Genomic DNA, 27,697 nt, shown 5'->3' on the forward strand with positions numbered 1-27,697 from the left:
CGGCCCACAGCGAGGGGAGCTGGCGGCGGTGAGTAGGCGGCGGCCGGCCGGGCCGAGCCATTCGGGCAGCGGCTGCTCGGGCAGGTCCGGGCAGGTCCGGGTGGGAAGCAGGCAGCCGAGCCGGGACCCCGCTCCGGAGCCCGAGCGAGGACTCCGAGGCCGCGGCCCCGCCTCCTCCCCGCCCCGCGCCCGCCGCTAGCTGGTCGCGCCCCGAGCTCCGAGCCGCGGCGGCAGGGCCGCGCCGGAGCCACAGCCGCAGCCGCAGCCGCAGCCGGAAACCGGCCCGAGCCGGGCCCGAGGGTGAAGCCCGGTCCCGGCGGCGCCCGGAGCCGGACCCGAGCCCCGCGCGGCTCATGGCGGGGCCGCGGGTCGCGCTGCTGGCCTGGTGCCGCCGCCAGTGCGAGGGCTACAGCGGCGTGGACATCCGCGACCTGAGCAGCTCCTTCCGGGACGGCCTGGCCTTCTGCGCCATCCTGCACCGGCACCGGCCCGACCTGCTGTGAGTGCTGGGAGGGCGGGCGGCCGGTCGGGGCGCAGGGCGGCGCGGGCTCGAGCTGGGGACCCCCGCCCCCCTCAGTGACGCGGAGCCGGGGCTGCGGCAGGCGCCGCCCCCGGAGGCCAAGACTCCCACCCTCCCGCGGGCCCCCAACGCCTCGCGGAGACCCTCTGATCCAGCACACCCCTCCCCCACTTGGCCTCTTTGACCCCGCCCACTGGAACACAGCCCGCCCCCCATGCTGGTCTTTCTGCTGAGGCCCCGGCCCCGCCCACAGGGCACTGATTTCCGCCAAAGGGACACCGAAGCCCCCAAGGCCTTGCCTCTTTGAAGGAGCACCGAGCCCTCCTCGGGAACCCTGGGCCTTTCTTACACTAAACTCTTAAACAGGCGCTCTGAGCAGCCCCCTCCACGTGGGGCACTGAGGCCTGTTCCCTCTGTGGGGCCCCCTTGCTTTGATTCCCCCATGCGATCTTGTTTCCGGGGCACTAGCACAGTGCCTGGCACAGAGGAGACCCTAGGTTAATAGAGGTCAGATGAATGGATGTAACCCCCTCCCCATTAGGACACAGACCTGTCTCCCCAGGTGTGTGCCCCATGTCCTGCTGTCCTCAGTGGGGCAGGGAGGCTGAGTGAAGACTCCTAGGGTCTGACCTACAGCCCTAATGCGCTGCTCCAGGGTGTGAAATGGCCTCTTCTTGCCCCCAGCTGCCCAGTGAGGTTCCACGGGAAAATTTATTCAGACCCCAGAGCAGTTGACTTGGTGTTTCTATCTCAGCTCCCTTTTCCTTGGGCCCTGGAACCTCTTCCATTCATCCATTCATTCATTCATTCATTCATTCATAAAACACTGAGTGCATGTTTATCTGGCAGCTGCCATTCCTTGTACTTCCGGTCTCATCTGCAAATTGGGGACAAGAGTCATGGTCCTTGTCTGTCTTGCTTACAGCCCCTCAGATAGGGCTCCCCAAGCCTCACAGGGTCTGGAGTCTTTGTGTGTCTGTTCCACCTCCAGACCTGTGCTCCCCAAAGACAGCACCTGGGAGGCTTTGATGAAGGAGGGAAGGAAGGGAAGGATTGCCTCAAGGATTCGATGGTGTAGATGCATTTAGTTTATTCTGTACCATGTAGGTGGTGGGGTGGGCCCTGGAGGAGAGGGTTTTGGGGGGTGTGGATGCAGAAGTGAACGAGATGAGGTGGAGATGTAGGTGGGCCGCTGCCTCTTGTGGGGCCTGTGACACGGGGTAAGGGGGCTCAGGAGCCGGGCCTTGAAAGATGGAGAAGAAGGGCACCCAGATTGGACCCACGCATTAGAGCGGAGGGCTCGAGGGGTCTTCTGTTTTGGCTGGGGGGCAAGTGGTGAGGCAGGGTTGGCCAGTGTGTGACGGGACTCGGGTGTCAAGCTAAGCCACGCAATGGACCTGAGCCTGCCAGCACAAAGTGCAGGCTGCTTGGTTTCTGGTCAGCTCTTCCATGTCCTAGGTGTGCAACTTTGGGAAAATCACTGGATCCCTCCAGGCATCAGTTTCCTGGTCAGTAAAGTGGGCTTGATAATAAGACCTACCTCACGGGATTGTTGGGAGAAATTAAATGGGACAATGAACATTCAATTAACATTAGTATTATAAGTAGTGTTATTAAGCAGGAAGGGATGATGAAAGTGTCTCATTCCTTCATTTATTCCACAGGTGTCTGCAGAGTTATACTCTGTGCTGGACACTGTGCCTGGTAATGGAAATAGCTACTAACCAACCAAGAGGCAAACCCCACACAGTCTCCCATGGCCTATGGGGGTAACAGATGTATAAGCAGTGCTGATAACTCCACGTGGGAAGTGCTGTATTAAAGGGCTAGGTTGGGAAGGCCTCCCAGCCGTCACATAGTCTTCAAGGAGATAGCAGGAGCCAGGTCAGGGCCGAGGGAAGGGCATTCCCGGCAGAGGGGACCACCTGAGCAGAGACACAGGCGGCACTGTTGGAGCCCATAGCACAGGGCAGGGAGGACTGGGAGATGTGGCTGGGCCAGAGTGCTTAGGGCTTCCTGCTGGCTAAGGAGGGTGGATGGGGCCACGGGGAGGGATGCGGCTAGAGTTCGTGTCGAGCGGAGAGGGCTTCCCTCCTGAGAAGAGATCCAGAATCAGGTCCAGGCATTCATTTGCAAGGCAGGCCAGCATCTGGGCTGCCAGCCCATTGCACGGGAGAAAAACTGAGGCCCAGGTCCTATGTGAGGCATAGAGAGGACCTCAGTGATGGCTAGGGAGGATCTCCATGAGAGTAGGGCTGGGGTAGGGGCGAGGGCAAGCACCATCTTCTAAAGTGGTTCAGGCTTCTCAAGCTGTGTCATTCCCCCTCCCCAAATCTAGGCATCTTTAAGCTCCCTTGAGGGCAGGGACCATGTGGGTTTCATTTTTGTGCTCCTCATCTCCCCCAGAGCCAAATAGAACTTCCCAGCCTTTGAAAACTCTCAGAAAATATGTTTCCAAAGCCTAGATGTTGATTAGGGACAAAGGTAGGGGAGGGAGAAGTGGAGGAAAAATCGTAGTATCTTGGGGACCTTTACAGTTTTCACGCTGTTTCTGGCATTTATGCATTCAGTAGACATTTATGGAGTGCCTACTAAGTACCGGGCACTGTGGAGGGTGTGGAGTGCACGCCGTGAACAAAATGTGACCCTAGCCTTCTAAGAACACTGCTGGGAGACTGAAATAAACGGCCCAGACAAGCTGCTTTTGTCTCATTCGGCCTCAGAACAAGCTTTTGTTGGGGGCTGGGCTGGTGTCACAGTGTCCCTGAGGTTTAGAGAGGTTGTGTAGCTTGCTCAGGGTCACACTCTTAGGCAGTGGCCAAGCGAGGGGAGGAGTTCGGGACCCAGCTGAGGGGAGAAGGAAGCGATCTGGCCAGAGGTGGCAAAAGGGGCTGAAGTGCATACACAATCCCCTCCCCAGTCCACTCGGCCTTTTGGCCTTGGGCACCTCCTGGGGTTTGCAAACTACCCCTTCCTGCCTTGGCCCACGGTTCACTGTACCTTGATCTCTGCCTGGAGAAGTTAGCAGGCAGGTGGGCAGGAGGAGGAGGGCTCTCGTGTGTCTGTGAGGCCTGCCCCTAACAAGCCTGGTCCTCCCCACCAGCTTGGGAGGTGGTACGAGGGCTTCCCCTAGTTTGCAGATGGGAAAACGAAGGCCGCAAGGACTGCCGACCTGCCCAAGATCACACAGCCTGACCTGGAAGAACAGGGCCTGGGACCCAGACTTTGGAGGCTGTACTGCCTTCTCTGGCCTCTGGGCCCACGTCTCAGGCAGTCAGGCTGCAGTTTCCAGCCATAGAAGGACAAGGCGTGGGGCGGGTGCACCCAGGAGGCTGCTGAGCAAGAAGGCTGGGTCTCCTCTGCTGGTTTCAGCCACTCCAGCAGCTGGAGCCAGGAGGCGGGGAGGGGAATAAATAAAAGCTAGGTTACTCCGGCAGGCCCTGCCACTTCTCACCTGTCCCAGCTTAGGAACTGGGACACCCTTCACTGCTCCCCGAAGGATGGTGCCCCCAGGAGTGGCGCAGCAGGGTTGGCCAACCGTTCAGCGTCGGCAGCTCTGGAGAATGTACTATTTCCAGGCTGGTTCAGACTTGTTCTATTCCTGGCCCCACTGAAACAACATTCCTCTTCGGCCTGGGTTAGGGTTTCAGCAAGTTGGTGTGGCTTCTCCAGGTTTGTGACATGCAGTGGAAGGAACAGAAATGTGGATTCCCAGGGCGGCTTCCTCTTCCCGGGGTGGCTTCCTCTCTCTGGACCTCAGTGTCCCTATCTGTAAAGTGGGATAAATACCTGCCAAGTAGAGTTGAAAATAAATTCAAGACAGGAGCTCAGCCCAGTGCTCAGCGTGAGGTCAGCAATCCGTGGGTGTCCTTGTTGTCACCAGCATTGGTCCTGGTCTTAGTTTTATCTTTGCCACTGAGTCAGGACATGGCTTCCTGGGGGATAAACTTGAAGCTGGGGCTTCTCAACCCCGCCCCTTCTGAGTGATTTCCAGCCTCTGCTTGGAGGCCCCCCGGGGCCATGTGCTCATTCTCTGCCCCACCTGGCAGCCCCCGCTCTATTAGCACGCGTTCCTTGCCTCAGTTTCCTCTTCCATAGTCCACAGACCCCTCCCCCAACCCTGCTGAGACCCAGGCTGGCTGGGATGTGGTCACCTCCACTGGTCACACCCCTGCCCCAGCCCTCTCCTCAATGCTCCTCCCCCACTTTGTCTCTTGCAGAGAGTTTGATTCACTTTCCAAGGACAATGTCTTCGAGAATAACCGTTTGGTGAGTCCCCCAGACAGATGGAAGCCCACGAGGCTGTGTGTTTTGGGAAGGTGTGTATCGGAGGGCAGGGGTCTTGCAGGGCAGGAGCTGAGGTGAGGGGCTCGTGGACCAGCTCCCAGAGCAGCTGCCTTGCACTGGGGCCCTGGCTGCTCCTCTCCCCACCCCCTGCTCCCCTCTGGCCCGCTTGTGCCTGGAGCGCCAGACCTTCCCCTTCTCCAGGTAACAGTCACCCCTGCCCTCATCCCCCTCACCCCGCTGAGCAAAGCTGGGTCTATGCAGAGTGGCGCCCGCTGACCCTGCCTCGTCTTCCTCTTCCTGCTTGTGACTGCTTCTGTGCACCCCGCATCCTTCTCCCACCCCTGCACCTGCCCCCCACCCCACATGTTTCCCCCCCTGCCTCAAACCTTCCCCCACCCTGGCATCTGCACCCCCCAGGCCTTTGAAGTGGCTGAGAAGGAGCTGGGTATCCCTGCTCTCCTGGACCCCAATGACATGGTCTCCATGAGTGTCCCTGACTGCCTCAGCATCATGACCTACGTGTCCCAATATTACAACCACTTCGCCAGCCCTGGCCAAGGTGAGAGGGGTGCAGCCCTTCAGGGAGGCTGGCCCTGGGGGCGGGGCATGTGTCCCACTGTCTTCTGAGCTGCAAACAGGCACAGGGAGGCAACTCATCATTCATTCACTCACTGAAATATTAATTGAGTAAAATAACACTGTGCTGGGCCCGGGGGGTACAGCGGTGAAGGAGGTCGCTGCCTTCCGGGAGCTCATAGTCTGGCGGGGGAGACAGACAACAAACGCGTGAACCAGTAACTGAGCGAAATAACGTCAGAGGAGGGAATTCCCTGGTGGTCCAGTGGTTAGGACTCGGCGATCCCAGTGCGGGGGGCACGGGTTGAATCCCTGGTCGGGGAACTAAGATCCCACAAGCCACTTGGTGTGGGAAAAAATTAAACAAAAAAAATTTAATAATGTCAGAGGAGACAAAGCAGGGCGAGTTCATCCGCTGTCTGTGAGTTCACCTCTCTGGCACCCACCCTCACTTCCTGTTTGCAGACACCTCCCTGGGGTTTTTTTCCTCCAACGGGGAAGCGGTCCTGTAGGGCTGTTGTGCACCATCTTCCTCAGCAGTGACTTTCAAGGCCTGAGAACTAAGAGGCTGGGGAATTGTGTGGGGTGGGATAGGGGGGTGGGGGTGGGGGGATGGGAGGCTACAAGGGTATTTCTCTGCCCTGAGTCAGGTCACTGGGTGGCTACTGAGCCTCCTGCCTGGAGAGTCCCCATGCGGGGATCTCTCCTGGGCCTTGTCTTCCGCAGAGAGGAAATGGGCTCAGAGAGGGGAAGGAAGGAGCTCAAGGTCATACAGCAGGACAACCAAATTCGGGCGTCCCGACTCCTGCGCTGTGTCACTGCTGTCAGGGGTCCTCTGGGGGTGGGCACCTTGCCCCTCCGCTTCCATGTCAGTCCTTCCTCCAACCTCTGCTCTCCATGAGGACAATCTCAGCCCATCTCTTAAAAAAAAAGTATTCTAGGAAGTACGGATTTTTTTTTTTTCTTACTGGGAGTAAAACATGCTTACTGTAGAAAATTAGAACATAGAAAAAAGCATAAAAATTAAAAGATTAAAATAATCTGTTACTCCCCATCCCCCCCATAATGCTAGGGATTAATATTATAATTGAACAAATAACATTATATATATTTTACTAGAAATAAAAATGAAAGTATTTCTCAACTGCTGAGTGTCTGGTGAGAGGCAGCATGGACTGAACGTTTTTGTGCTGCTATTTACTGTCTGGGTGACAGTGGGCCACAGGGTCACCTCTCGGCTTAGGGTCCCCTTTGCAGTGAGGATAAGAACAGCGCCCATCTCACAGGGTTGATGGGAGCAAATGAGGAATAATGACCTGTGTCTGGCCCTTATTGAGGACTCAAGGTTACTATTATTATTACTTTTTTATTTCATTGGTTAGAGTTTAGCTTGCTCACCTAGAATCACAATTCAGTCTTATCTTCTGGAGGGTTCCCTTTGGCCAAACCCCAATCTCCCTCTACTAAGCTCTTCTCTGGAGGGCCTCCTTCCGGGGACCTGCGGGGTGGGCAGGTGGGGCAGGGCCCTTGGTAATACTGTTGGTGGTGCCCACTTTGTTCCCGGTCCTCACCAGGCACCCTGGGGGTGAGGTCACCCTGGTGGCCCAGCTCCCTGTGCTCTGCCCGGGGCGAGAGCACCCCCTGGACCTGTGGGGAACTCCTGTTGCTAAAGGCACAGCTTGTGCTTTCCATACGGCTTAGCCCCTAAATGCAAACCATTTTTATCCCACCTGCTGCTCAACCAGAGGAAACGCAGCGAGGTGTTCCAACGCTGGAGGCGAAGCTGGCTCTTAGGCTCCCCAAGATGGTCCTGTTCTGTACTTTCTGGGTGAGGGGAGGGATTTCAAGGGTAATTTTGACCAGGCTTGACTTTCACTGGACCGGGTAACTTTGGAAGCTGGCCGTGGCTGAGACAACACCGTGCCGTGCTCTCCTTTCATCTTGTGCCAGGCTCCGTGGAGACTGGTGACCCTGGGCACATCAGCTGACCCCTGACCTCCAGGAGCCACAGCCTAGTCTGGAACCAGAGTGTGACGGAAGGAGGCCCAGTGGCTGAGGGACTCAGAGGAGGGGTACCTCCCCCCTACCAGGGTGACAGGGGTGGTGTCATCAGGATGAAGCCCAGTTTCTTAGCGGGGCCCCTGAGGGCCTCTCCCCACTTAGCTTAAGCCACTCACTGCCCCAACTGTAGTCATACTGAATTTCTTGTGCTGCTTTGAATATATCACATTCCGTTACTGCTAAGCCTTTCTTCTTGGTGATCCTCCAGTCCCTATCCCCACCCCCCATGCTCTGGCACATTCTTTCCTACTCATCCTCTCATCCCACATTTTGCCTCCTCCAAGCAGCCTGCCCTGATATACTCCAGGTGCTCTTATAACCCCCTGCCCTGTGGTGAACATATAAGACTCTGGTCATAGTATCTCGATTACTCCCTCTCCCCTGTAGACCATCTCTGTCTAGTTCACAGCTACATGACTCCAGCACCTGGCACTTATTCATTCATCTAACAAATATTTATTGCGCCTCTACTGTGTGCCAGACACTGTGCTAGGTGCTAGGGGGAGAGCTGAGAACGATACAGACTCACAGAGCTTGCAGTCTAAAGGATGGGGGAGGGAGAGAGAGAACAAAGTAATTAATATAATTGCAGATGAGTCCGATAAGGAAACAAAATAAGGTAATGGTATAAAAAGCAACGAGAGGAGGAAGTGGCTATTTTAGGTGAGTAGTCATGGAGGCCCTCTCTGAGGAGGTGACATTTGAGCTAAGCCTTGAACAAGGAGGAGAAGGAGGCCATGTGAAGATCTGGGGAGGAATATTCCAGGCAAGGGGGCAGCAGGGAACCTGTGTGCTCCAGGGGAGTGAGGGGGAAGGAGGAGGTGAGGCCAGGGTGGGGGTGGGGGTAGGGGGTGGGGGGGTAGGGTAGTGGTGGTGGTAGGGAGTGGGCCCAAAATTTTTGACCATGACTAATGGTAAGAAATATGTTTCCCATTATTATCCATGTTCATGTACACATACGTCACTGAAACAGGTTTCAGGAAGCGATTCTTCCCCTTAAAACACGAGATGCCTGCGGATATTTCCTTCTAGTTCATCTTTACGATAGGCTGGTTGCAGTCTACTCAGTTGATTTCAGGGTCCGTTAATGGATTGTGACCTGAGGTTCTGACAATGCTGCTGCCTTAGACCACAGTAAGGAGTTTGGATTTTTTTTTTTTTTTTTTGGCTGGGCCTCACAGCTTGCAGGATCTTAGTTCCTCAACCAGGGATCCAATACAGGGCCCCCTGCATTGGAAGTGCCTAACCACTGGACCACCAGGGAATTCCCTGGATTTTACTTTTAAGAATTAGCATACAGTAGTATTGATTTTTCTTTTGGTATACAGTTCTCTGAATTTGGGGTGTTTATTTTAATCACTGGGTACAGAGTAGGTGCTTAGTGGATATTTGCTGAAGTAATGAAGGAGCGGAGTCATGGAGGAGGCAGGTGGGCTGCGGGGTGGGTTTCTTCCGGTTCGAGGGCGTGCAGGCAGGATTCCGGGCCGCACCTGCCCACTTGGGCTTGGGTGGGGCAGCTCCTCGGCCCCAGGGAGCCAGCCCATCTTCCTGAACCTTCAGGCCGGCGCCGTGTTGTTCCTCTCCTTTCCTTCCCTTCACCCGTTCAGCCTCGTGGGAAGGAAGCTACCCGTCCTTTCACATGTTGGGCGCTGATGGTTCTGTGCTTGTCCTGGTGCCTTATTTTATTTTATTTTTTTTAAATAAATTTATTTATTTATTTTTGGCTGCGTTGGGTCTTCGTTGCTGCACGCAGGCTTTCTCTAGTTGCGGCAAGCGGAGGCTACTCTTCGTTGCGGTGCGCGGGCTTCTCATTGTGGTGGCTTCTCTTGTTGCAGAGCACGGGCTCTAGGCACACGGGCTCAGTAGTTGTGGCACGTGGGCTCTAGAGCGCAGGCTCAGTAGTTGTGGCGCATGGGTTTAGTTGCTCCGCGGCATGTGGGATCTTCCCGGACCAGGGCTCGAACCCGTGTCCCCTGCATTGGCAGGCAGATTCGTAACCACTGCGCCACCAGGGAAGTCCCTGGTGCCTTATTTTTCACGCTGCTCTGTGCGGTGGGAGTCACTGTCCCGCGTTGCGGAGGCCTGGCAGGGTTGGGTAGCTTGCCCTCGGCACTTAGTTTGGAAGGAGGCATCCCCTGCCTCTGTGAAGCGGGAGCCTGGTCCCACTGCATCGGTGCTCTGTCCTCAGGTGGTAGCCATGGAGCTCAAAGCTCAGGCCAGGTTGGGCCTCCTGGACCTCCAGGGTCTCCAGCTGCCTCAGAGTCTCTTTCTGGTCTCTTGGCAGCCGGTGTCTCATCACCCAGAAAGGGCCTGGCAGCATCCTCCCCGCCATCTGAAGCACCCACTCCCGCGGAACCAGGAGACAGGGCTCAGGTAGGCAGATGCTGGGGGTGGGCAGGTGGGGTGGGGGGACAGCTGCCACTGCCGCATTCAGCGGGTGTTCTTGGTCCCTTTCCCGTTGGCTTTGGAACTAGATTCTCACAGACCAGGCCAGGGCGGTAGGGGCAGGGGATGGCCGGCCTGGGAGGGGCACAGGGCATCCACAGCACTGACTCTCCATCATGGGACTGACAGGACTCACCCATGCAATACAGCAAATTCTCCCCTTGATTCCCATGAGACAGAGCTTTAAACTTCCTAGCGTGATTCTGCTTAATCCTCTCAACAACACTGGGAGGTGGGTATTGTGTGTCCCGACGTACAGATGAGGAAACTGAATCTCAGAGAGGCTTGGTCATTTGTTCAAGATCTCTCAGCTGGGAAGTGGGGGCCGCACTGCCAGCCCCCTGCTCCAAGATGCTTAGGGGGTGACACCAGCGTTTCACATCTGGACAGCACTTCACAGTGTGCAGAGGGCTTTTCCCACCTGCTCCCATCTGCTCCTTGCTGGAGGACCTCTTGAGGGACAGGGAGCCCAGCCCACGGTGGGTGCCCAGTGAGCATGTGCAGGGCTGAGACAGGCAGGGGTTACAGGATTCCATTTGGCAGGTAGGAACCCAAGGCTCAGAGACGAAAACAGCTTGCTCAAGGTCACAGTGCTTAGAAGCTGAGAAACTGGGACTTAAATCTGCTTGGTTCTAGTTGCGGGGACAGAGAAGGCAGACGAGGTGGGCCTAAGAGGGCAGCCACCTGTCAGGCAAGGCCCACCTGTGGGGACGGGAGAGGGACAAGATGCTCAGGGGAAGGGATTATACAGCCGGAAGCTGCCTTTCTGGCGGAGAGGGCCCCAGAAACTGGAAGTCCGGATTTTTATGTTTCCATCCTGACTCAGTGACCTTGAGCAAGTCTTTCCCCCTTTCTGGACTTAAAAGTTTCCTCACGTGCAAAACAGTGGCAGTCCCCACCCTCTGCCCCTCTGGGGCTCTGATGGAGTGTGTTAGCACCGCGCACTCTCGGGAGGTGGCCACCGTTAGAGCGGGGAACAGGGAGTGTTCTTGAACAGGATGGCTGGTGACCCCGCCCCCACCCCCAGTCTGCCCACCCCGTTCCCTGCAGGGCGGTGAGTGCTCCTCGGGCAGCCTGTCAGAGCAGGGCGCCCACCGGACCCCCAGCAGCACGTGTGCGGCCTGCCAGCAGCACGTGCACCTGGTGCAGCGTTACCTGGCCGACGGCAAGCTGTACCACCGGCACTGCTTCCGGTGAGTGGTGGGGGACCCTGGGGGGGCAGGGAGCTTCCCTCGATTCAGCACCATGGTGTGCCAAGACCCTTGGCAGGCTCGTCATGCTGGAGCATCTTGCTTTTCCCCATTTTACTGACGAACAAACGAAGGCCTAGTGAGGGGAGAAGACTTGGTCAGTCACAGAATTAGAGACAGAAATGGGGCCAGAGCTGTTTGAGACTAAGTACCTGATGATGATTAAGGGGCAGAATGTGCTCTAAAAGCTGTTGAAAAAAGAAAGCATTTTAAAAATCTTATTTTATTTTTATTTTTTGTTTTTTCTTCCTTTTTTTTTTTTTTTCTAGAAGAAAGCAGTTAAAAAAAGAAATCATAGTAACAACTTGCTTTCAGTGTGTGGCTCCCAGGGGAAGCCAGGTCTAAGGAAAATTGAATAAGAGGCAGGGAAAATATAAATAGCTTAGAGAATGTATGAAAACGTTTTATATGTTAGAAAAAAAAATCAGCAAAGAAAATTGAATAGTCCATGGAAACCAGTGACTGGGAGTTATAGTGTGTATTCAGTTGTGGTTTAGAGTGTGTGTGTGTGTGTGTGTGTGTGTGTGGTGTGTGGGGTGTGTGTGTGGGGTGTGTGTGTGTGTGTGTGTGGTGTGGGGTGTGTGTGGTGTGTGTGTGGTGTGTGTGGTGTGTGTGTGGTGTGTGTGTGGTGTGGTGTGCGTGTGGTGTGTGTGTGGTGTGTGTGGTGTGTGTGTGTGTGTGGTGTGTGTGTGGTGTGTGGGTGTGTGTGGTGCGTGTGTGTGTTGTGTGTGTTTGTGTCTGTGTTTGTGTTGTGTGTGGTGTGGTGTGCGTGGTGTGTGTGTGGTATGTTGTGTGTGGTGTGTGTGTGTGGTGTGTGTGTGTGGTGTGTGTGGGTGTGTGGTGTGTTTGTGGTGTGTGGTGTGTGTGTGTGTGTGTGTGTGTGTGTGTGTGTGTGTGTGTGTGTGTGTGGTGGCTGGACCTGGAACCCCAGGCACCTGATTGCAGAACTGAGGTGTCATGGGGGAAAAATCTCGAGGAAGGGAACCATTGCACAAACACAGTCACGTCTGGCCATCAGGGCAGTGTTTTAAAAACTTTTTATGGTGACATACGTTTGACAGTGTGACCAGTTGTAAGTACATCCCTGAAATCAAACTTGTATAAATAGATGCACAACTGGAATTAGAGTTTCATAAAACAAGTGTGATACATTCTGATATATCGTATTTTATTCTATTTCATAACAAAACAAAACAAAACAAAAAAACCTGGTTGGTTGAAAACCACTAAATTGATTTCTTGAGCCACTAATGAGTGGCAGCCCACACGCTGGATGGAACCTCCAGTGGAGCTGGGGGAACCTTTGCTTCCTCTTGCAGCAGAAACTGAAGGCGTGTTTCACAATTTATGTTGCTGATTTCACATGGTTTTATTGTTGTGCTGTGATTCTGACATTTACCCTTTTTCTTTTCCGCTGGGAAGTTCTGGGTACTGAGATGGGATCCAGGCTGGCAGTTGGGAGGAGGGGTGGCCAGCACCCTGGGCCGGGCTGCCTGGCTAAGTTGATCCCCCCATCCCACCCCACCCCTGTTCTCCCTGGCAGGTGTCGGCGGTGCTCCAGCACCCTGCTCCCCGGAGCTTACAGGAGTGGGCCAGAGGAGGGCACTTTCGTGTGTGCGGAGCACTGTGCCAGACTGGGCCCCAGTGGGCGGTCAGGGGCCAGGCCTGCACTCCCCCCACAGCCAAAGCAGCAGCAACTTACAGAAGAAGCCAAGGATGTGGAGAGAGGCGGCCCCAGCCCTAACGCGGCTGCCGGGGCCGAGGTGGACGTACCCAAGGCCAGCCCCGAGGGCCGACCCCAGATCCCCTCCAAGCCCCGGGTTCCCGGCAAACCACAGGAGCTGGCCAGCCCCCCGGGCAGCCGCCCCACACCTGCCCCCAGGAAGGCCTCTGAGAGCACAGCCCTGATGCTCCCCACGCCCCGGCCCCGGTCCAGCCTACAGCAGGAGAACTTGGTGGAGCAGGGAGGCGGCAGCGGCCTGGTGAATGGTGAGCAAGGGCCCGACTGGGGCTGGGCGCTTCCTGAGGTGTGCCTGGTGTTTAAACGTACACGTGCCTGGGAGTATTCGTGGGGCCGCGCTGTCCGTGCCTGTGTGTGCTGTGGATGTGCTGGGGACGACCGTGGTGCTGAGGTTATTAATTCACACAGCAAATAGTTACTGAGGCCCCCCGGTGCACGCTCTGTTCTCCATGCTGCAAGGACACAGATCCCTGCCCCATTCTGTGTGCCCAGGATGTGTGTCCTCTTGTGTCCATCTTGTGTGCTTCAGTTTCGGGGTGTAGGGAGTGTACATCATGTGTGCCTGTGTCCCGAGTGTGTCTGGTTCTGTGTCCACACTCAGGTGACCTCCCCTCCCAGGCCCAGCCTGTGTGCTTGTCCACATCTGGATGTCTGGCAGGGGACAGCTCAGGGGCTGGGGGTAGGGGAGGGGGTGTCCCTGGTCAGATGGGCCCCTGGGGCACTCCCCAGGCTGGCCTGTTCTGCAGTGGAGACCCCTGCCTCACCCCTCATTGTCAGACCTTCCCACATGACCTCCCTGGGCTTCCATGAGCTCATGGAAACATGGTTCCTTGTAACCTGAGACGTGCTGGGCAACTCTTATCAGAGGAGGCCCAGGGCAGGGAGACTCCCAGGGTCTCCCCCTGGGACTTGTTCATTCTGTTCCACACTCGCAGAGGCCTCTTCCTGAGCTGGGCGCTGGGGATAGAGATACTGTTCAGACCTGTTTGTGCCTTTGAGGTGCTGCCAGTCTCGAGGGAGAGATGGAGAGAGACATGAGGATTTTGGTAGAATGTAGATGTCTGTTAAGATGGGGGAGCAGAGGCTATGGTGGGATTCACAGAGGACACTTGGGAGTCAGGGGAGGCTTGCAGGAGGAGGTGACCCTGGGGCTGAGTTGAGACAGTATTTCCTGTCCACTTTGGGGAAGTGTCAGAGGGGCACTTGGGTTCCCCCTTCTTTTTTTAAAAAAATAAATTTATTTATTTATTTCGTTAGTTTTGGTTGCCACGCACGGGCTTTCTCTGGTTTGGTGAGCGGGGGCTACTCTTTGTTGTGGTGCGCGGGCTTCTCATTGCGGTGGCTCCTCTTGTTGCGGAGCACAGGCTCTAGGCGCGCGGGCTCAGTAGCTGTGGCTCGCGGGCTCTAGAGCGCAGGCTCAGTAGTTGTGGCGCACGGGCCTAGTTGGTCCGCGGCATGTGGGATCTTCCCAGACCAGGGCTCAAACCCGTGTCCCCTGCACTGGCAGGTGGATTCTTAACCACTGCGCCATCAGGGAAGTCCAGGGTTCCCCCTTCTTAACTGAAATACGAATGGGGTCTCTAGGTGTCCTGGCCTTGCCCCTTTGACCTTCTCTACCTGTCACCTTTGGTGTTTATCTAATCTCCCTGAGTGCTGGGCTGGGGAGGTACGAGGGTGCAGGTGAGGTTGCCATGGCCACCTGGAGTCCATGACTTGCCAGGTGGGACGGAAGGGCATCCTTGGTAAGGCAGGCACTTGGGCTGGCTCCCTGGGTGCCCCACTCTGCTGCCCAGCTCACAGCTGCCCATGAAGACTTGTTTCACTCTCCTTTCCCATCTAGGGAAGCTGCATGAACCCCCCATCCCCAAGCCCAGAGGGACACCCAAGCTGTCAGAGAGGTATGCTGGCCCTGAGGGGTTTCAGGGCCCTGGTAGGGGGAAGGGGAGTGCCCTGGGGTCTGGGCGGGTAACAAGGCCATGTGACCCACCAGCACACCCTCCCGAGAAGGGGTGGGGCTCATCTCTGGGGGCAGGAGCCTGTGCCCGCATCCCCTTCCCTGTGGCTCCCCTGGGACCCCCTCTCCTGTGGGCAGCAATGCCTGGTGGAGACGGCTGCCTCTGGGGTCCCTTCACCCCTCCAAGTCTCTGCTGCCTGTGGAACGAGGGAGGCCTAGGCCTCGCTACTAGAGTCGTTCTGCGAATCAGCGGCAGAGTATAGAAGACCCAGCAAAGCTCAGCTGTACACCTGACTCAGATCCTCCAGCCCTGGGACCCTGTGTCACAGGCGAGGACATCGATTGCCAGCTGTTCTTTGGGAGCTGTGTTTCCCCTGTATGGTCCATGAGAGAGAGGGCAGGGAAGAGAGAGACAGAGACAGAGACAGAGGAAGGGGAAGAGAGAGGCCCCCCTCTTTCTGTTTCAGCTCTGGGCCCAGACTGGCCCCACTGGGCTGGGGTGAGAGAGGAGAAGTGTGCAGTTTCTCATCCACCCCCTTTGGGCTGCACTCAAGACTGTCTGGGGAGAGAAGGACACTGCCCCTCTTGCCTCCTAATGGTTTCTGCTTCTTCCTGCCTCCGTCCAGGACACCAGCCCCCAGGAAAGACCCCCCATGGATCACACTGGTGCAGGCAGAGCCAAAGAAGAAGCCAGCCCCGCTGCCCCCGAGCAGCAGCCCCGGGCCGCCGCCACCGGGCCGGGACAGCAGGCAGGTGGAGAACGGAGGTGTGGATGAGGTGGCCCCACGGGGCCCGGAGGTGGCTGGCCCGGAGCCCAAGCCCTACAACCCCTTTGAGGAGGAGGAGGAAGAGCCCCCAGCTGCACCCAGCCCAGCCACCGGCCCTGCCCCGACTCACCCGGAGTCTACACCCAAGTCCCTGCACCCCTGGTACGGCATCACCCCCACGAGCAGCCCCAGGACAAAGAAGCGCCCCGCCCCCCGAGCACCCAGTGCATCCCCCCTTGGTGAGTGCCGTTCTCGGGAGCTCTCCTGACAGTTGGGACTCTGGGGTTGGGCACCTGGGTCAGCCCAGGGCCAGGGAAGGGCACGTGGTGCCACAGGATCCCCTCCAGGCCAGGTGCCGTGTGTGTCATGTCTGTTCTCAATCCTTGAGCAAACCTGTGAGGTAGGTATCATACCCCATTTTGCAGGTGAGGAAACTGAGGCACAGAGAGGGTAAGTGATTTGCCCAAAGCCTCACAGCGCTTAAGCAGTGGAGGCAGGATTTGAACCCAGACTCCTGACTATACTCCTAACCCTTTGTAACCCACCTCACAGGGCTGTTGTGAGAATTAAACGTGTTATCCATCGATGTGCATAACACCGAGTCAGGCTCGTGGAAAGCGCTGGGCAGGGGTTAGCTCCAGTCCTGCCCATCTAGTCACTCTCCTCCAGTTGCCAGGCGCTCGGGCTCTGACCTGGCTGCGTGACATGGGCGCTAGTGACTCTGAGCAGTTCCTCCCCTGTGTCTGTCCTCCGTCTCCCCATCCGGAATATGGAGGTGGTGGGCCAGCTCCCAGGCACTGTGCCTCCCTCTGCCCAGCCCTCCCTCTCGCCGTCTTGCAATCTTCTCGGGCCCTGTGCTTGGTCACCTTCCACCACGGCTGGGGTCCAGCTGCCTCTGAGACCTCAGTGGGAGCCCCTCAGACAGTGGGTCCGAGAGCACATTAGAGATGACCGGAGGCCGGTGCTCAGGTGGCCCAGGCCCCCCTCTCCGGCCCCTGCTGGTGCCCTGGGACCCTCCAGCTGAGCGTGGTGTGTCAGCTGATTGGAGGTGATGGGCGGGTGGGAGATGCAGCCAATGGGATGAGCTCTGAGTCGGCCACAGCTTGGTCCAATCCCAGCCCTTCTCCTCTCTGAGTCTGTTGCCTCACTGGGAAAGCACAGATGATACTCTGAAGCATGGTGTCCCTCAACGCATGATGATGAAAGTGGCACGGGGCAATGCCTGGCCTGGAGCCGGCCACCGCCAGGGCTGCCTGCTCCTCCCTCTCCTGCTGCCCTCCCTCCCACCTCTGCTTGGGTCAGAGGCAGAGAAGGCAGACAGAAGCAAGGCTTTTTTTTGGCCTTTTCAGTTTGGCTTTGCTTTGGGTCAGATCAGACGTGGGAGGGGAAGTGGAGGCTGCAGCCACGCTGGATGAGGAAGCGAGGGCCGTAAGGGAACCAGGGCTACGACGCGCCACGAGGCGCACGCCAGAGCCCGAAGAGCGCAGGGTGAATTTGGATGATTTGTCTGCCAGTGACCTTGGTCCAGTCACACCTTTGCTGTCCTCTGGGCTCTTGCCTGTCTGGACGTGGAGGACTTGGGTTGCCAGGGCCTGCAGCTCTGTCGAGAGTGGAGCGTGTTAGGTGAGGCCGGAAGGCCTGACTGTGCCCCCTCATGTGGCACCCACTTGTGTGTTTGTTTGTACAGCTCTCCACACCTCCCGCCTGTCACACTCGGAGCCACCCTCAGCTACCCCGTCGCCAGCCCTCAGCGTGGAAAGCCTGTCATCTGAGAGCTCCAGCCAGCCCCCAAGTGGGGAGCTTCTGGAGCCGCCAGTTGTGCCCAAGAGCTCCTCAGAGCCTGCTGTCCATGCCCCTGGCACCCCTGGGACCTCGGCCAGCCTCTCTGCCAACTCCTCCCTGTCCTCCTCTGGGGAGCTGGTGCAGCCCAGTGTGGACCGGACAGCTCAAGCCAGCCCTGGCCTTGCCCCCAATACTAGGGGCAGCCCTGGTCCCCCTCCAGCCAAGCCCTGCAGTGGCGCTGCTCCCACCCCTCTCGTGCTGGTTGGAGACAAGAGCCCTGCGCCTTCCCCTGGAACCTCGTCCCCGCAGCTCCAGGTAAAGGTGAGTGCCTCACCCTCGCTAAAGGCTGCTGTCCTGTCTAGTGGCCGTGGGCCTGGTCTCAGGGCAGGGTCTCTGACCCTTCCATCGTTGCTGGCCCTGACTTGTGGGGTGACCTTGGCTGTGCCCATCTACCCATTCACCACTCCATTCATTGAGGCACAGCTCCACCTCTCCAACCTTTCACCCATTAGCCAGACCTCCCGTCCATCTGTTCATGTCTCCACTTGCCTGGTCTCCCATGTCTTGAGGCGTCTAGCTCTTATTTACCTGCCTAGCACACGCACGTGCCCATTTGGGACGCATCCACCAGCCACCACTTACCCACACATCCTTCTGTTCACCCTTCCGTTCACTGAGGTCCTGTTTGTGCCAGACCCTGGCACAGTGGCGTTGAGACCCTGTCCTTGCCCTCTAGGGGCTCACAAGCTGCTCAGGGAGACAGGTCTAGATGATTGTTCTACAAGGCCCCCTGGGGTAGAGCACAGAGGGGAGGGGATGACTCCCTTCTTGGGGTCATTTTCCTTCTCCAGAGACCTCAGTCTCCCCTCCTATAGAATGGGGCAGATGGTGTTCATTGAGTCCCTCCTGTGTGTATGGGCTGGCCTGGGCTCCAGAGGTGAGATGACTGTGGCGATCCCTGCCCCCCAGGTGCTCACAGCCAGGTCGGGGTGGGGTACTGGGGTGACTGTGCCTTGTGCAGAGTTTGTTTTTTGGGGGGACGGGTAGAGGAGGGGTCGGCCCTCAACAGGCAGAGGGCCGAGGAAACAGCTTTACTGGGTGCTTCTCTTGTGTGCCACTGCAGGGGTGCGGACAGCCCGTGCTGTGGGCTCCCCTTACCAGGCCCCTTCCCAGGCTGGCCCTGCGCTCCATCCCCTCTGGGGGCTGCAGTGGGCACGAGGAGGGTCTGCTGGACACCCATCCCTGGGAGCTCGTTTTCCACTTGACCTCTGTGGCTGGTGAAGCACTTGTTTCTCAGTGTCATGCCAAGAACCAGGGGTCACCAGGGGTCAGGACATTCCTCTGGGCACCTAGTTCATGAGGGGGCCTCTCCTGCCACCAGAGTCCCTTTGCGCCACCAGGTTCTGATTCTGCATTTTTTCCCCGTACTCTGCAGCCCTCTGAGGGCCCGGCTGTAGTCCTGGTCTGACTGACCTAACAGAGAATAAGTCTGGGGAGGAGCCTGAGCTGTTGGTTTGTGCACCTTTCAAATGCCACTAACCTTCCCGGTTGCCTGGGCAACCAACCGCCTCCTGTCCAACTCTGTCACCACCTGCTGTGTGACCTGGAGAAGGCCCATCCCATCTCTGGGCCTCCGGATGCTCTGAGGAGCCCCAGGGTTCCTTGCGGTGGGAGGTGGGGGAGGGAGTTGATTTTGGACGCCCCTCCCCTGCCCCCTACAGGCAGCTGCCTTTCAGCATGTTTCCTGTCCCGAGGTCTGTGAAAGGTTGGTCTGAAGGAGTTCTGTGGCTGAGAACCCTTGAGGGACTGAGGGGCCTTTGGGCTGTTTGGCCCTGCTGGGCCCCTCTGGGTGTGACTGTGGAGGGTGTGGGCAGAGCCCAAGTGAACTTCCTCCTGGGGTGCCCCATCCCTTACCCTAACCTCAGGATTCGGAGAGAATCCGAGACACTGGGGGCAGGAGACAGGCAGGCCCCTTGGGCGGGTGCTGCCCTGTGGGGCCCAGACTATCTCCCTGCTGCGCCTGGACTCCGGCCTGGCACTTTCCTTGCTTCAGATCCCAGAGCAGCTGCCAGCCTGAAGGAATCTCCCCCAGGCTGGCACAGGTGAGGTGAGCGGGGCTCCTTCCTCCCCCAGCTGTTGGAAAGCCCGGTAAATACTCCTGGGAACACTCCATGGCCTCAAGTGATGCCTGTTTCTCATGAGCTGGGGAGGGTGGTTGGAAGATGCTGGCACTGCCCACGTGGCAGGCAAGACCTGTTCCAGTAGGGGGCCTGCCCGGCTGTGCTGGCCTCAGGACAGGGATTACCCCAGAAGGACAGAAAAATGCAGAGCTAGGGGGCAGCAGAGGATGGAGGTCTTTCCTGGGCAGGAAGGGAGCTACCTTCCTCCTCCCTCTACTGCTAGTGGGTTCCCTGTTTTTGCTCTTCCTGGCTGGGGGACCCTGGGCAAGGAACTGAACCCCGGAATCCCCGCTGGGAAAGGCGTGGTTGTGAGGCCTGGATGAGCTACTGTAGCTCTGTCCCACCCTAAACTGCGCATCCTGACCACTGCCCCCAGCGCCGGAGGGCTGCCCCAGCCTGAAATAGAGTCTCACTGCAGCTTGGGCCCATGGGAAGAGCGTGACCTTGAGCCAGTTACTTAACCTCTCTGAACTTGAGTTTACTCAGCTGTAAAATGGGCACGACACTACCCACCTTGTGGAGTGGTTGTGAAAATTGAACAGGAACGTAGAGAAGTATCCAGTGCGGCAGCAGCACACGGGAGGCGCTGGGAAGTGGAAGTGTTTGTTGAATGACTGAGTTCCTCAGAGACTGGCTGCTGTGGGGTTCTCTCTCTGCCTGATCCCTACCGCCTGCTTTCCATGGTCCCATGTGATCAAGCTGCCTGGGTCTTACTGACCCCTCCCTGACTTATCTTCTGCCACGTCTCCCTGCCTTTAGTCTTCCTGCAAGGAGAATCCTTTTAACCGGAAGGCATCACCCACAGCGTCCCCAACCGTAAAGAAGGCCACCAAGGGCTCCAAGCCAGCGAGACCGCCTGCCCCAGGACACGGCTTCCCGCTCATCAAACGCAAGGTACAGCTGGGAGCCCCAGACACCTGGCTGCCTGGGCCCGGGCCCCCGCCCTTGGCCGCCTCAGGCTTCCCGTGGGACTCTGCCACAGGATGGGCTGCCTGCGCAGCTTCCCTCAGATGCTGGAGGGGGCATGCTTGGGAGGCCCAGCTGGGAGATTTATTAACTTGCAGCCAGGGGGATTTTGAGCAGATTAGTTGCTCTGACCAAAAGCATTGGGTGATGCATTTAAATTGTTACTAATAATAGTTCAAGGATCAAAGCGTTCACATGACATACTTCTACTTAAACAGCTTAGAGTGTTCTCAGGTTTCTCCCTCTAATAGGGTCACTTTCGCACGTTGTGATATATTTTCTGGAGTGGCAGAGGAGGGGAGGAAGTTGCCGTGAAAAGGAGGAAGTTGTATCGCCCTCTGGGCATGCCTGTCGATGCTGGGACCAGGGGCATGGCAGGGGCGTGGCCGTCCCTACACCCACCCCTCGCCACACCGGGGTGTGGGACGGAGCCAGGGCGCAGGGCCTGTGGAGGCCAGTGCTGGCCGGAGAGAAGAGGGAAGCTCCTGCACCTGGCGGCCAACAGGTGGGAGGGCGGGCTGACCTTCAGGTAACTGGGCGCTGTCGGGCAGGTTCAAGCTGACCAGTACATCCCCGAGGAGGACATCCATGGAGAGATGGACACCATCGAGCGCCAGCTGGATACCCTGGAACACCGTGGGGTCCTGCTGGAGGAGAAGCTGCGTGGTGGAGTGAACGGTGCGGGAGTTGCCGGGGGCCTGGCGGGTGGGACTCGGGTAGGGGGAGCCTCTCTTCCAGGGTAGGAGCCGCCATGGCCCCTTTGAGGGTGGGGACTGCCCCCAGCCCTGGCCTCAGTGGGCATCTGGTTTCCAGAGGGCCGTGAGGATGACATGCTGGTGGACTGGTTCAAGCTCATCCACGAGAAGCATCTGCTGGTTCGGCGGGAGTCCGAGCTCATCTATGTGTGAGTCCTTGCTCCCCTTGGCTCCTGGCTCCTCTCCCCAGGATCCATAGAGCTTAGGACTGGGAATCTTCACCTTCTTCCCTTATCAGTGACAACACAGGGCAGGCAGCCGCAGAACTAACCGTCACCTTATTCCCACCTTCCAGCTTCAAGCAGCAGAACCTGGAGCAACGCCAGGCCGACGTGGAGTATGAACTCCGGTGCCTTCTCAACAAGCCAGGTGAGTGTGGCCACACCCACTCCCCAGACACCTGCCCTGGGGCCTGGTGACATGGAGGAGCGGGCTGGGGAGTGGACAGACCGGGCCCTGATGAGGATGCACAGGCAGAGTCTGGGAACAGGGCGGGAGGTGCTGTCTGGGTCATAACAGGTGAAAAATAAGCTCAAGCCAAGATGGGAGAGGGAACAGCATGGCCAGTGTGGGGCTGTGACATCTGTGGTGTTGGGATGACAGGCCTGCAGAGAACACCAAGACCAGGAGCAGACTGGCTTTTTTTTTTTTTATAAAGTAATTTTTTAGAATATTTTTTAATTTTTTAAAATTTTATTTATTTTTGGCTGCATTGGGTCTTCGTTGCTGCGTGTGGACTTTCTCTAGTTGTGGCGAGCGGGGGCTACTCTTCGTTGCGGTGCACAGGCTTCTCATTGCGGTGGCTTCTCTTGTTGTGGAGCAAGGGCTCTAGGCGCGCAGGCTTCAGTAGTTGCAGCACTCGGGCTCAGTAGTTGTGGTGCACGGACGGGCTTAGTTGCTCCGAAGCATGTGGGATCTTCCCGGACCAGGGATCCAACCTGTGTCCCCTGTATCGGCAGGCGGATTCTTAACCACTCTGCCACCAGGGAAGTCTCGACTGGCTTGTTTTGGTACCCTCCTCTCCTGGAAGGTGTGGGTGGGCTCCTGGCAGGGAGGGGTCAGGCTCCAGGGCCCAGGGCTGCCTTGCTGAGCTAGGGAGAGCAGGTACCTGTCTAGAGGCAGCTCTGGGCTCATGGCCGTTAGGCCAGAGCATGGCAGGGCTCTGCTGGCGGGGGGAGGGCCGGTGGAAGTGCCCCTGCACAGCGTGGCTCAGGGTGACTCTGGGAGGGAGGGATGAGATGTGCTGAGAATGGAGGGGGGCAATGGGAGGATTGGGTGTGGAGTCACACAGTCCTGCGTTCTGCTGCTAACTTGCTGGGTGCCCTTAGGCAGCTTCCTTAGCCCCACCGAGCCTCAATGGCTTCATGTGTAAGACAAGGATGAAGGTGCCCACCTGGGAGGGTATTCTAAGGCCCAGGAGCCGGTGGATGTGGAAACACTCTGTGCCCTATGAGGGGCTGATGGCTGATGGTTATTATGTGGCTGAGTTGGGGGTCTGACCATGACATGGGGTGAGCACAGCTGTGGGCTGAGAGAGACCACAGGACTGTGGAGTGTCCAGAGGCTGGAGCCAGGGCTTTTGACCACTTCCTCTGGCCCAGGTGGTAGGAATCGTTGTTCCCATTCAACAGATGAGGAAATGAAGAGCCAGAGAGGCTGAGTCTTGCACATTGGGGGTGGAGCTGGGCTTCTAGCCATGTCTCTGACTTGGGCATGACCCTGCACACGCAGCCCCTCCTGCCGGCTGGGACAGTGGCCCTGCTTTTCCACTGACCAGGGAACTTGGGAGGCTGGATGTGACCCAGAGGCAGGAGTATCCCTGAGGAAGTCACAGAATGTCCCAGCTCTTTGCTGCCACCTATGATAATCACTCCCAACTCTCTGGAGGCTGGGGCGTGGCCACCACTCAGAGGAAGCCGCAGCGACACCTTGTGGCCGGATTTGGGACAGCACCTCTGTACCCCAGGCCAGCGTGGCCCTGGGCTTTTTGTGTTGCTTCTCCAGTCCTCTCTCTGTGTGGTAGCAACACATCAGGGCTTGTCATCCTGTCCTGGTTGTTGCCTTTGGAGGGTGAGACTGGTTTATAAGGCCCCAGGTGGGCTGGAGATCCATAAGACACTGTAAGGGCTGTAGCTTGGATCAAAGCGTTCCAAGGCTGGCCGGGTACAAGCACTGGCTCCACCCTTGCTGTGTGACACTGGTCAAGGACTTAACTTCTGCAAGCCTCGGTTTTCCCACATGTAGGTTGGGGACATAACTTACCCAGGCCCCAGATTTGGGAAGCAGCAGAGTAGGATTTGAGGTGGGGTGGTGGCTCTGAAACCCACGTTGTCCCCAGAACTATGCTGGGTCAGCGGTTCCAGTTTTGGCGAGAGGAGGTGGTAGGGGCAGATGTTGTGGAGGGAAGGTCAAGTGTGGGCATCCCTCCGCTGGGAGCCTGTGGGCTGGGTGAGAGGAATACCAAGGTGCAGGTGGGCCTCTGAGGGTGGTTCCGTAGGATGGCTCAGGTTCTTGAGAGGAAGCTGGAGGGGCAGCAGGTGTCTGAGACATCAGGGACACCTCCTGGCAGGGCTCCCTGCCCCCAGGGACCCCTCTAGTCCACCCTCCTTCATGGCATTAGATGAATGTCCCAATATGCCCCTTGGGTCACATTGCTTCTCCTGCATGAGGACCCCTGAGGTTCCCTGTTATCTCCCCACCCCTGCCCCACTCTGGCCAGCTCGCCATTGGAGGCTCTCAGCAGGCCCAGCCTGAATCCTTCCCCCAAGAAACCACCTAGTGAACATTTGTTGAATGAGTGCATGAACAAAGCAGGAAACTCTTTGGCACGTGCTGGTCTGTGTTCTCAGAACACGTATTGTGCTGGACCTCCCGGAGCCCCCTTGGAGAGTTTTTTTGGTAGGCAGACTGGTATCCTTGGTCTCTCCTGTGACAACCTTCCTTTCTCCAAAAATTTGTAATCCCCGCCCATCTGGGCCCCCTCCCTCAGAGTGTCCAGCGTGGGGCTGGTCCGCAGCCACCCTTAGCACTTAGGCGTTAGTTCCTCACTTCCTGGGACTCATGTCCCCAACTTTTCTCCTTGGGCAGAAAAGGACTGGACAGAAGAGGACCGGGGCCGAGAGAAGGTGCTGATGCAGGAGCTCGTGACCCTCATCGAGCAGCGCAACGCCATTGTCAGCTGCCTAGATGAGGACCGGCAGAGGTGACGTGGCTGGGGGAGGGGTTCCCTGGGGCTTCCTGGGGGCGGGGCCCTCACTGCCAGTCATCCCAGCGCCACTTGCTCAGCCTGCGTGGACTCAGAGTCTGGAGGGGCCTGAGAGATTACCTCGTCCTTCCTCCTGTGGGACACTCAGCTTCTCTTTCTCATTTCAGGGAGGAAGAGGAAGATAAGATGTTGGAAGCCATGATCAAGAAGAAAGGTGAGGCCCCTCCTGGGGCTCTGGCCCACTTGAACTCCTGGAGGGTGGGGGGTAGGTTGAACAGAAGGTTGGAGTGGGCTCTACAGGGATGGTGTGTGTAAACTCCTAGCCCCTGTTTTGCCAAGAAGGCCGTGTATAGCAAGGCAGGTCAGCCTACGGCCAGGAGAGTGGGTGTGGGATGCCCTGGTGCCCACAGCGAGGACGGTGGTGTATGGGAGCATTTCCCAGGGCGCGTCTGCCTTAAACTGTGCTTTCCTCCTTGAGATCTGCAGCTGGTCTAGGAGGGGTCTGTGGGACCAAACTGCAGGCCGTCCCGCAGATACGATAGTGCCTAGAATGGTTAAGAGAGCACTGGACTGGGAGGCACGAGCCCTGGGCCTAATCTTGGTTCCACCAGTGACTCATCTTGTGGCCTTGCGGTTAAGTCTGGGCTCCAGTTAGACTGGATTCCAGTCCCAGCTCTGGCACTTCCCAGCTGGGTGGCTTGGAGCCAGCCACTTCACCCCTCTAGGCCTCGCTCTCCTTGTCCGTGGAATGGGGGTGATGGAGGCACCCACCTCCCGGGCGTGTGCTGAGGATGACTGAGGTAATGTGTATAAAGCACTTAGTCCAGGGCCTGGCACCTGCAAAAAGCTCGGTTGGTGTTACTCTGTTTCAAAACTCACATTTTCCTCGTCCGTAATAAGTTAGGGGCTGGGCCAGATGACTTCTGAGGTCTCTTCTACCTCTGACAGTCAGTGTTCGTGTTGTAACCCACAGAGCTGTGAGCACCAGCCTAGGGGAACCAAGCCTTTTAGAGATGAAGGTCTGCCACGCTGTAGGGCTCCCCCATTGCTTTCACGGCGCTCGTCTCCTGATCCCTGCAGAAACACTGGGAAGGGGTAGGGTCCCGTCCTATAGACGAAGAACCGGAGGCTCAGAAAGGTGAAGGGGCGTGCCCACGGTTCCAGGCGAGGTGGGAGCAGTGGGCTGAGCCTGTTGGCCGGCGCTCCTAGGCCATCACCACCACCCCTGGCCTGTCCCGATCGACTCCCCTCTCCCTTCTGCAGAGTTCCAGAAGGAGGCTGAACCCGAGGGCAAGAAGAAGGGGAAGTTCAAGACCATGAAGGTGCTGAAGCTGCTAGGAAACAAGCGTGATACCAAGAGCAAGTCCCCGGGAGACAAGAGCTAACAGCGCAGGCTGCCAGCTGGGGACTCCACCGCTCCTGGCTCGCCCCCGGGCTGTGCTCTGCCAGGGACGCCCAGCTTCCCTTCAGGATCAGTCGAGGGGAAAGATGACTTAAGGGGAGGGAGCCTCTGGGTGATGGCCTCTCCCTCCTCAGGGTCCTCTGGCTGGCCTGGGCCAAAGAGTTTTCTTCCCTCTCCTCTGAGCCACCGGCAGCTGCGCCTCAGCCCTGCCCAGCCTGGTTGTGATGACCCCAGATGCTGTGACTGACCCAGGGAGCGAGCCGGCTCCTGGGTCCGGGGAGCGGCCGCAGCCGAGCACACCCGCCCCTCGTCCCACCCAGCACCTGGCCTGCCGTGCCGGGCAGCTCCTTGGTCCCTCTTCCCTTCTGTACCACGTGCAGAGGGGATCCTTACCTCTCAGAGTCTTTGGGTCTTTCTGCCCACGAGGTCTGCCCAGGGTGGACCTCTGGCCTGGGTCTCCTGCCCCCAGGGCTCTGCCCTCTTGGCGGGCCAGTAAGCCGGGCTCGGCCACGCTGGTGCCTTCCCGCCCCTGCCCTGGTTCTGAGTCCCTGTCTTCCTTTCGGTGCAGGCGGCCCTGACTCTCTTTCTCCTCACTCAGGACCTCTATTTATGAAGTCTCTTAATTAAGTTTGAGGTAGTTACTGTGTCCTCAGACACGAGTGGGCCGGGACAGATCCCTCCCTCTGTTCCTCAGAGTTCTAGGAGCTTCCCTCGTCTCCCCTTATTCTGTAGGAGGTCTCCCTGTCCAGGACACCGTGCTGGGGTGGGTGGGAGCCGAGTGCTGAGCCCCCGCAGGGAGGGTCCCGGGGAGGCAGGCCCCAGCTGCAGTTCTGGCCCCTGCCCCTCAGCCAGATCGGCAGCAGGCGGGGCTGCTGCCGTAGGTGCTAACCCTGGTCCTTTACCGCACTGCAGCCCGGCCCCTCCTTTAGGCTCTCCCCGCCACCCCAGGGCTGGGGCGCAGTGGACCCACTCCCGGGCGGTCATCGCCAGCCTGTCTTCTCACACTCGTCTGTTGTCTGTTCTCTCCTGACTTGTTGCTACCGAAGGACTCATGGTCGCTCACCCCCTGGGATGGCTGTGGGAGCGGAGGAGCCGATGGGGACCACCACCTTCCCCCCAGGGAATGTGCCCAGCAGCTCTTGGTCAAAGCACTGTTGCTGTAAGCTATTTCCGGGGTGCCTCTAGGGCCCCCTTCCCTCAGCACACCTATGGGGAAAGATCGCACTGTATTAATTTGAGAGGGTTTTCCTCACCGACAATAAACGGAGACCACCTCAGTCGCCAGTGCCCTGCAGCCTCAAGGTGCCTTCCCCTCGCCAGGCCTGCCTTCTTCCCTGCCTCTGCCAGGCCTCGAGGCCGGCATCTCTGCTTGCCGAGGAGGGCGTGGAGGGGCTGTCCACCGCCGGGGGCCCTGGCCCTCACTGCCTGCCCCCCAGGCAGGACCCCTTCCTCTGCAGGGACAGGTGGCTCCCGCGCCTGTGCAGCCCCCGGCCACCTCCTTCCTGACATGCCTGTTGACCTGCAGCTGGGGTCACCAACTCCAGCGGCAGGTGACACACGTGAACCGGGCTGGGTGTGTCCTGAGGGACGGCCCCGACACCCAGGTGGTGGGGACTGGGGTGAATGGGGGTGGATACGCCGCAACTAGAGGGGAAGTTCTCCCTCATTTAAGTCGACTGTAGCCTGTGGGATGTGGGCCCAGTGGGGCCAGATCTTTCCATTTTTCAAGAGAAACTGGAAATCCAGATGGTGCGTGTGTGTACTTTGTAAATGTTGGCAACTAATCCGAATTTAAATCTAGGGTAG

At 57.9% G+C, this 27,697-nt stretch overlaps 1 protein-coding gene across 4 annotated transcripts; it reads left to right on the forward strand.

Moving 5' to 3' along the window:
• Window positions 1–75: 75 nt before the first annotated feature.
• MICALL1 (MICAL like 1) lies at window positions 76–27,636 on the forward strand. Of its 4 annotated transcripts, none has more exons than XM_036864906.1 (16): window positions 76–499; window positions 4,741–4,789; window positions 5,225–5,366; window positions 9,729–9,817; window positions 10,940–11,082; window positions 12,683–13,128; window positions 14,721–14,778; window positions 15,461–15,840; window positions 17,289–17,698; window positions 20,323–20,457; window positions 21,081–21,207; window positions 21,325–21,433; window positions 21,580–21,653; window positions 24,372–24,486; window positions 24,657–24,703; window positions 25,753–25,890. In XM_036864906.1, exons 1-16 carry the CDS (start codon window positions 354–356, stop codon window positions 25,872–25,874), a joined length of 2,592 nt encoding a protein of 863 aa, XP_036720801.1. In that variant the 5' UTR covers window positions 76–353; the 3' UTR covers window positions 25,875–25,890. The 4 variants fall into 4 exon arrangements, 3 of the variants coding, with proteins under 3 accessions (XP_036720801.1, XP_036720800.1, XP_036720802.1); XM_036864905.1 differs by having other exon boundaries at window positions 82–499; window positions 17,289–17,704; window positions 25,753–27,636; XM_036864907.1 differs by having other exon boundaries at window positions 354–499; window positions 17,289–17,704; window positions 21,343–21,433.
• Window positions 27,637–27,697: the final 61 nt, after the last annotated feature.

Source organism: Balaenoptera musculus, chromosome 10, assembly GCF_009873245.2.
Source record: "Balaenoptera musculus isolate JJ_BM4_2016_0621 chromosome 10, mBalMus1.pri.v3, whole genome shotgun sequence".
In the NCBI taxonomy this organism is placed as follows: Eukaryota; Metazoa; Chordata; class Mammalia; order Artiodactyla; family Balaenopteridae; genus Balaenoptera; species Balaenoptera musculus.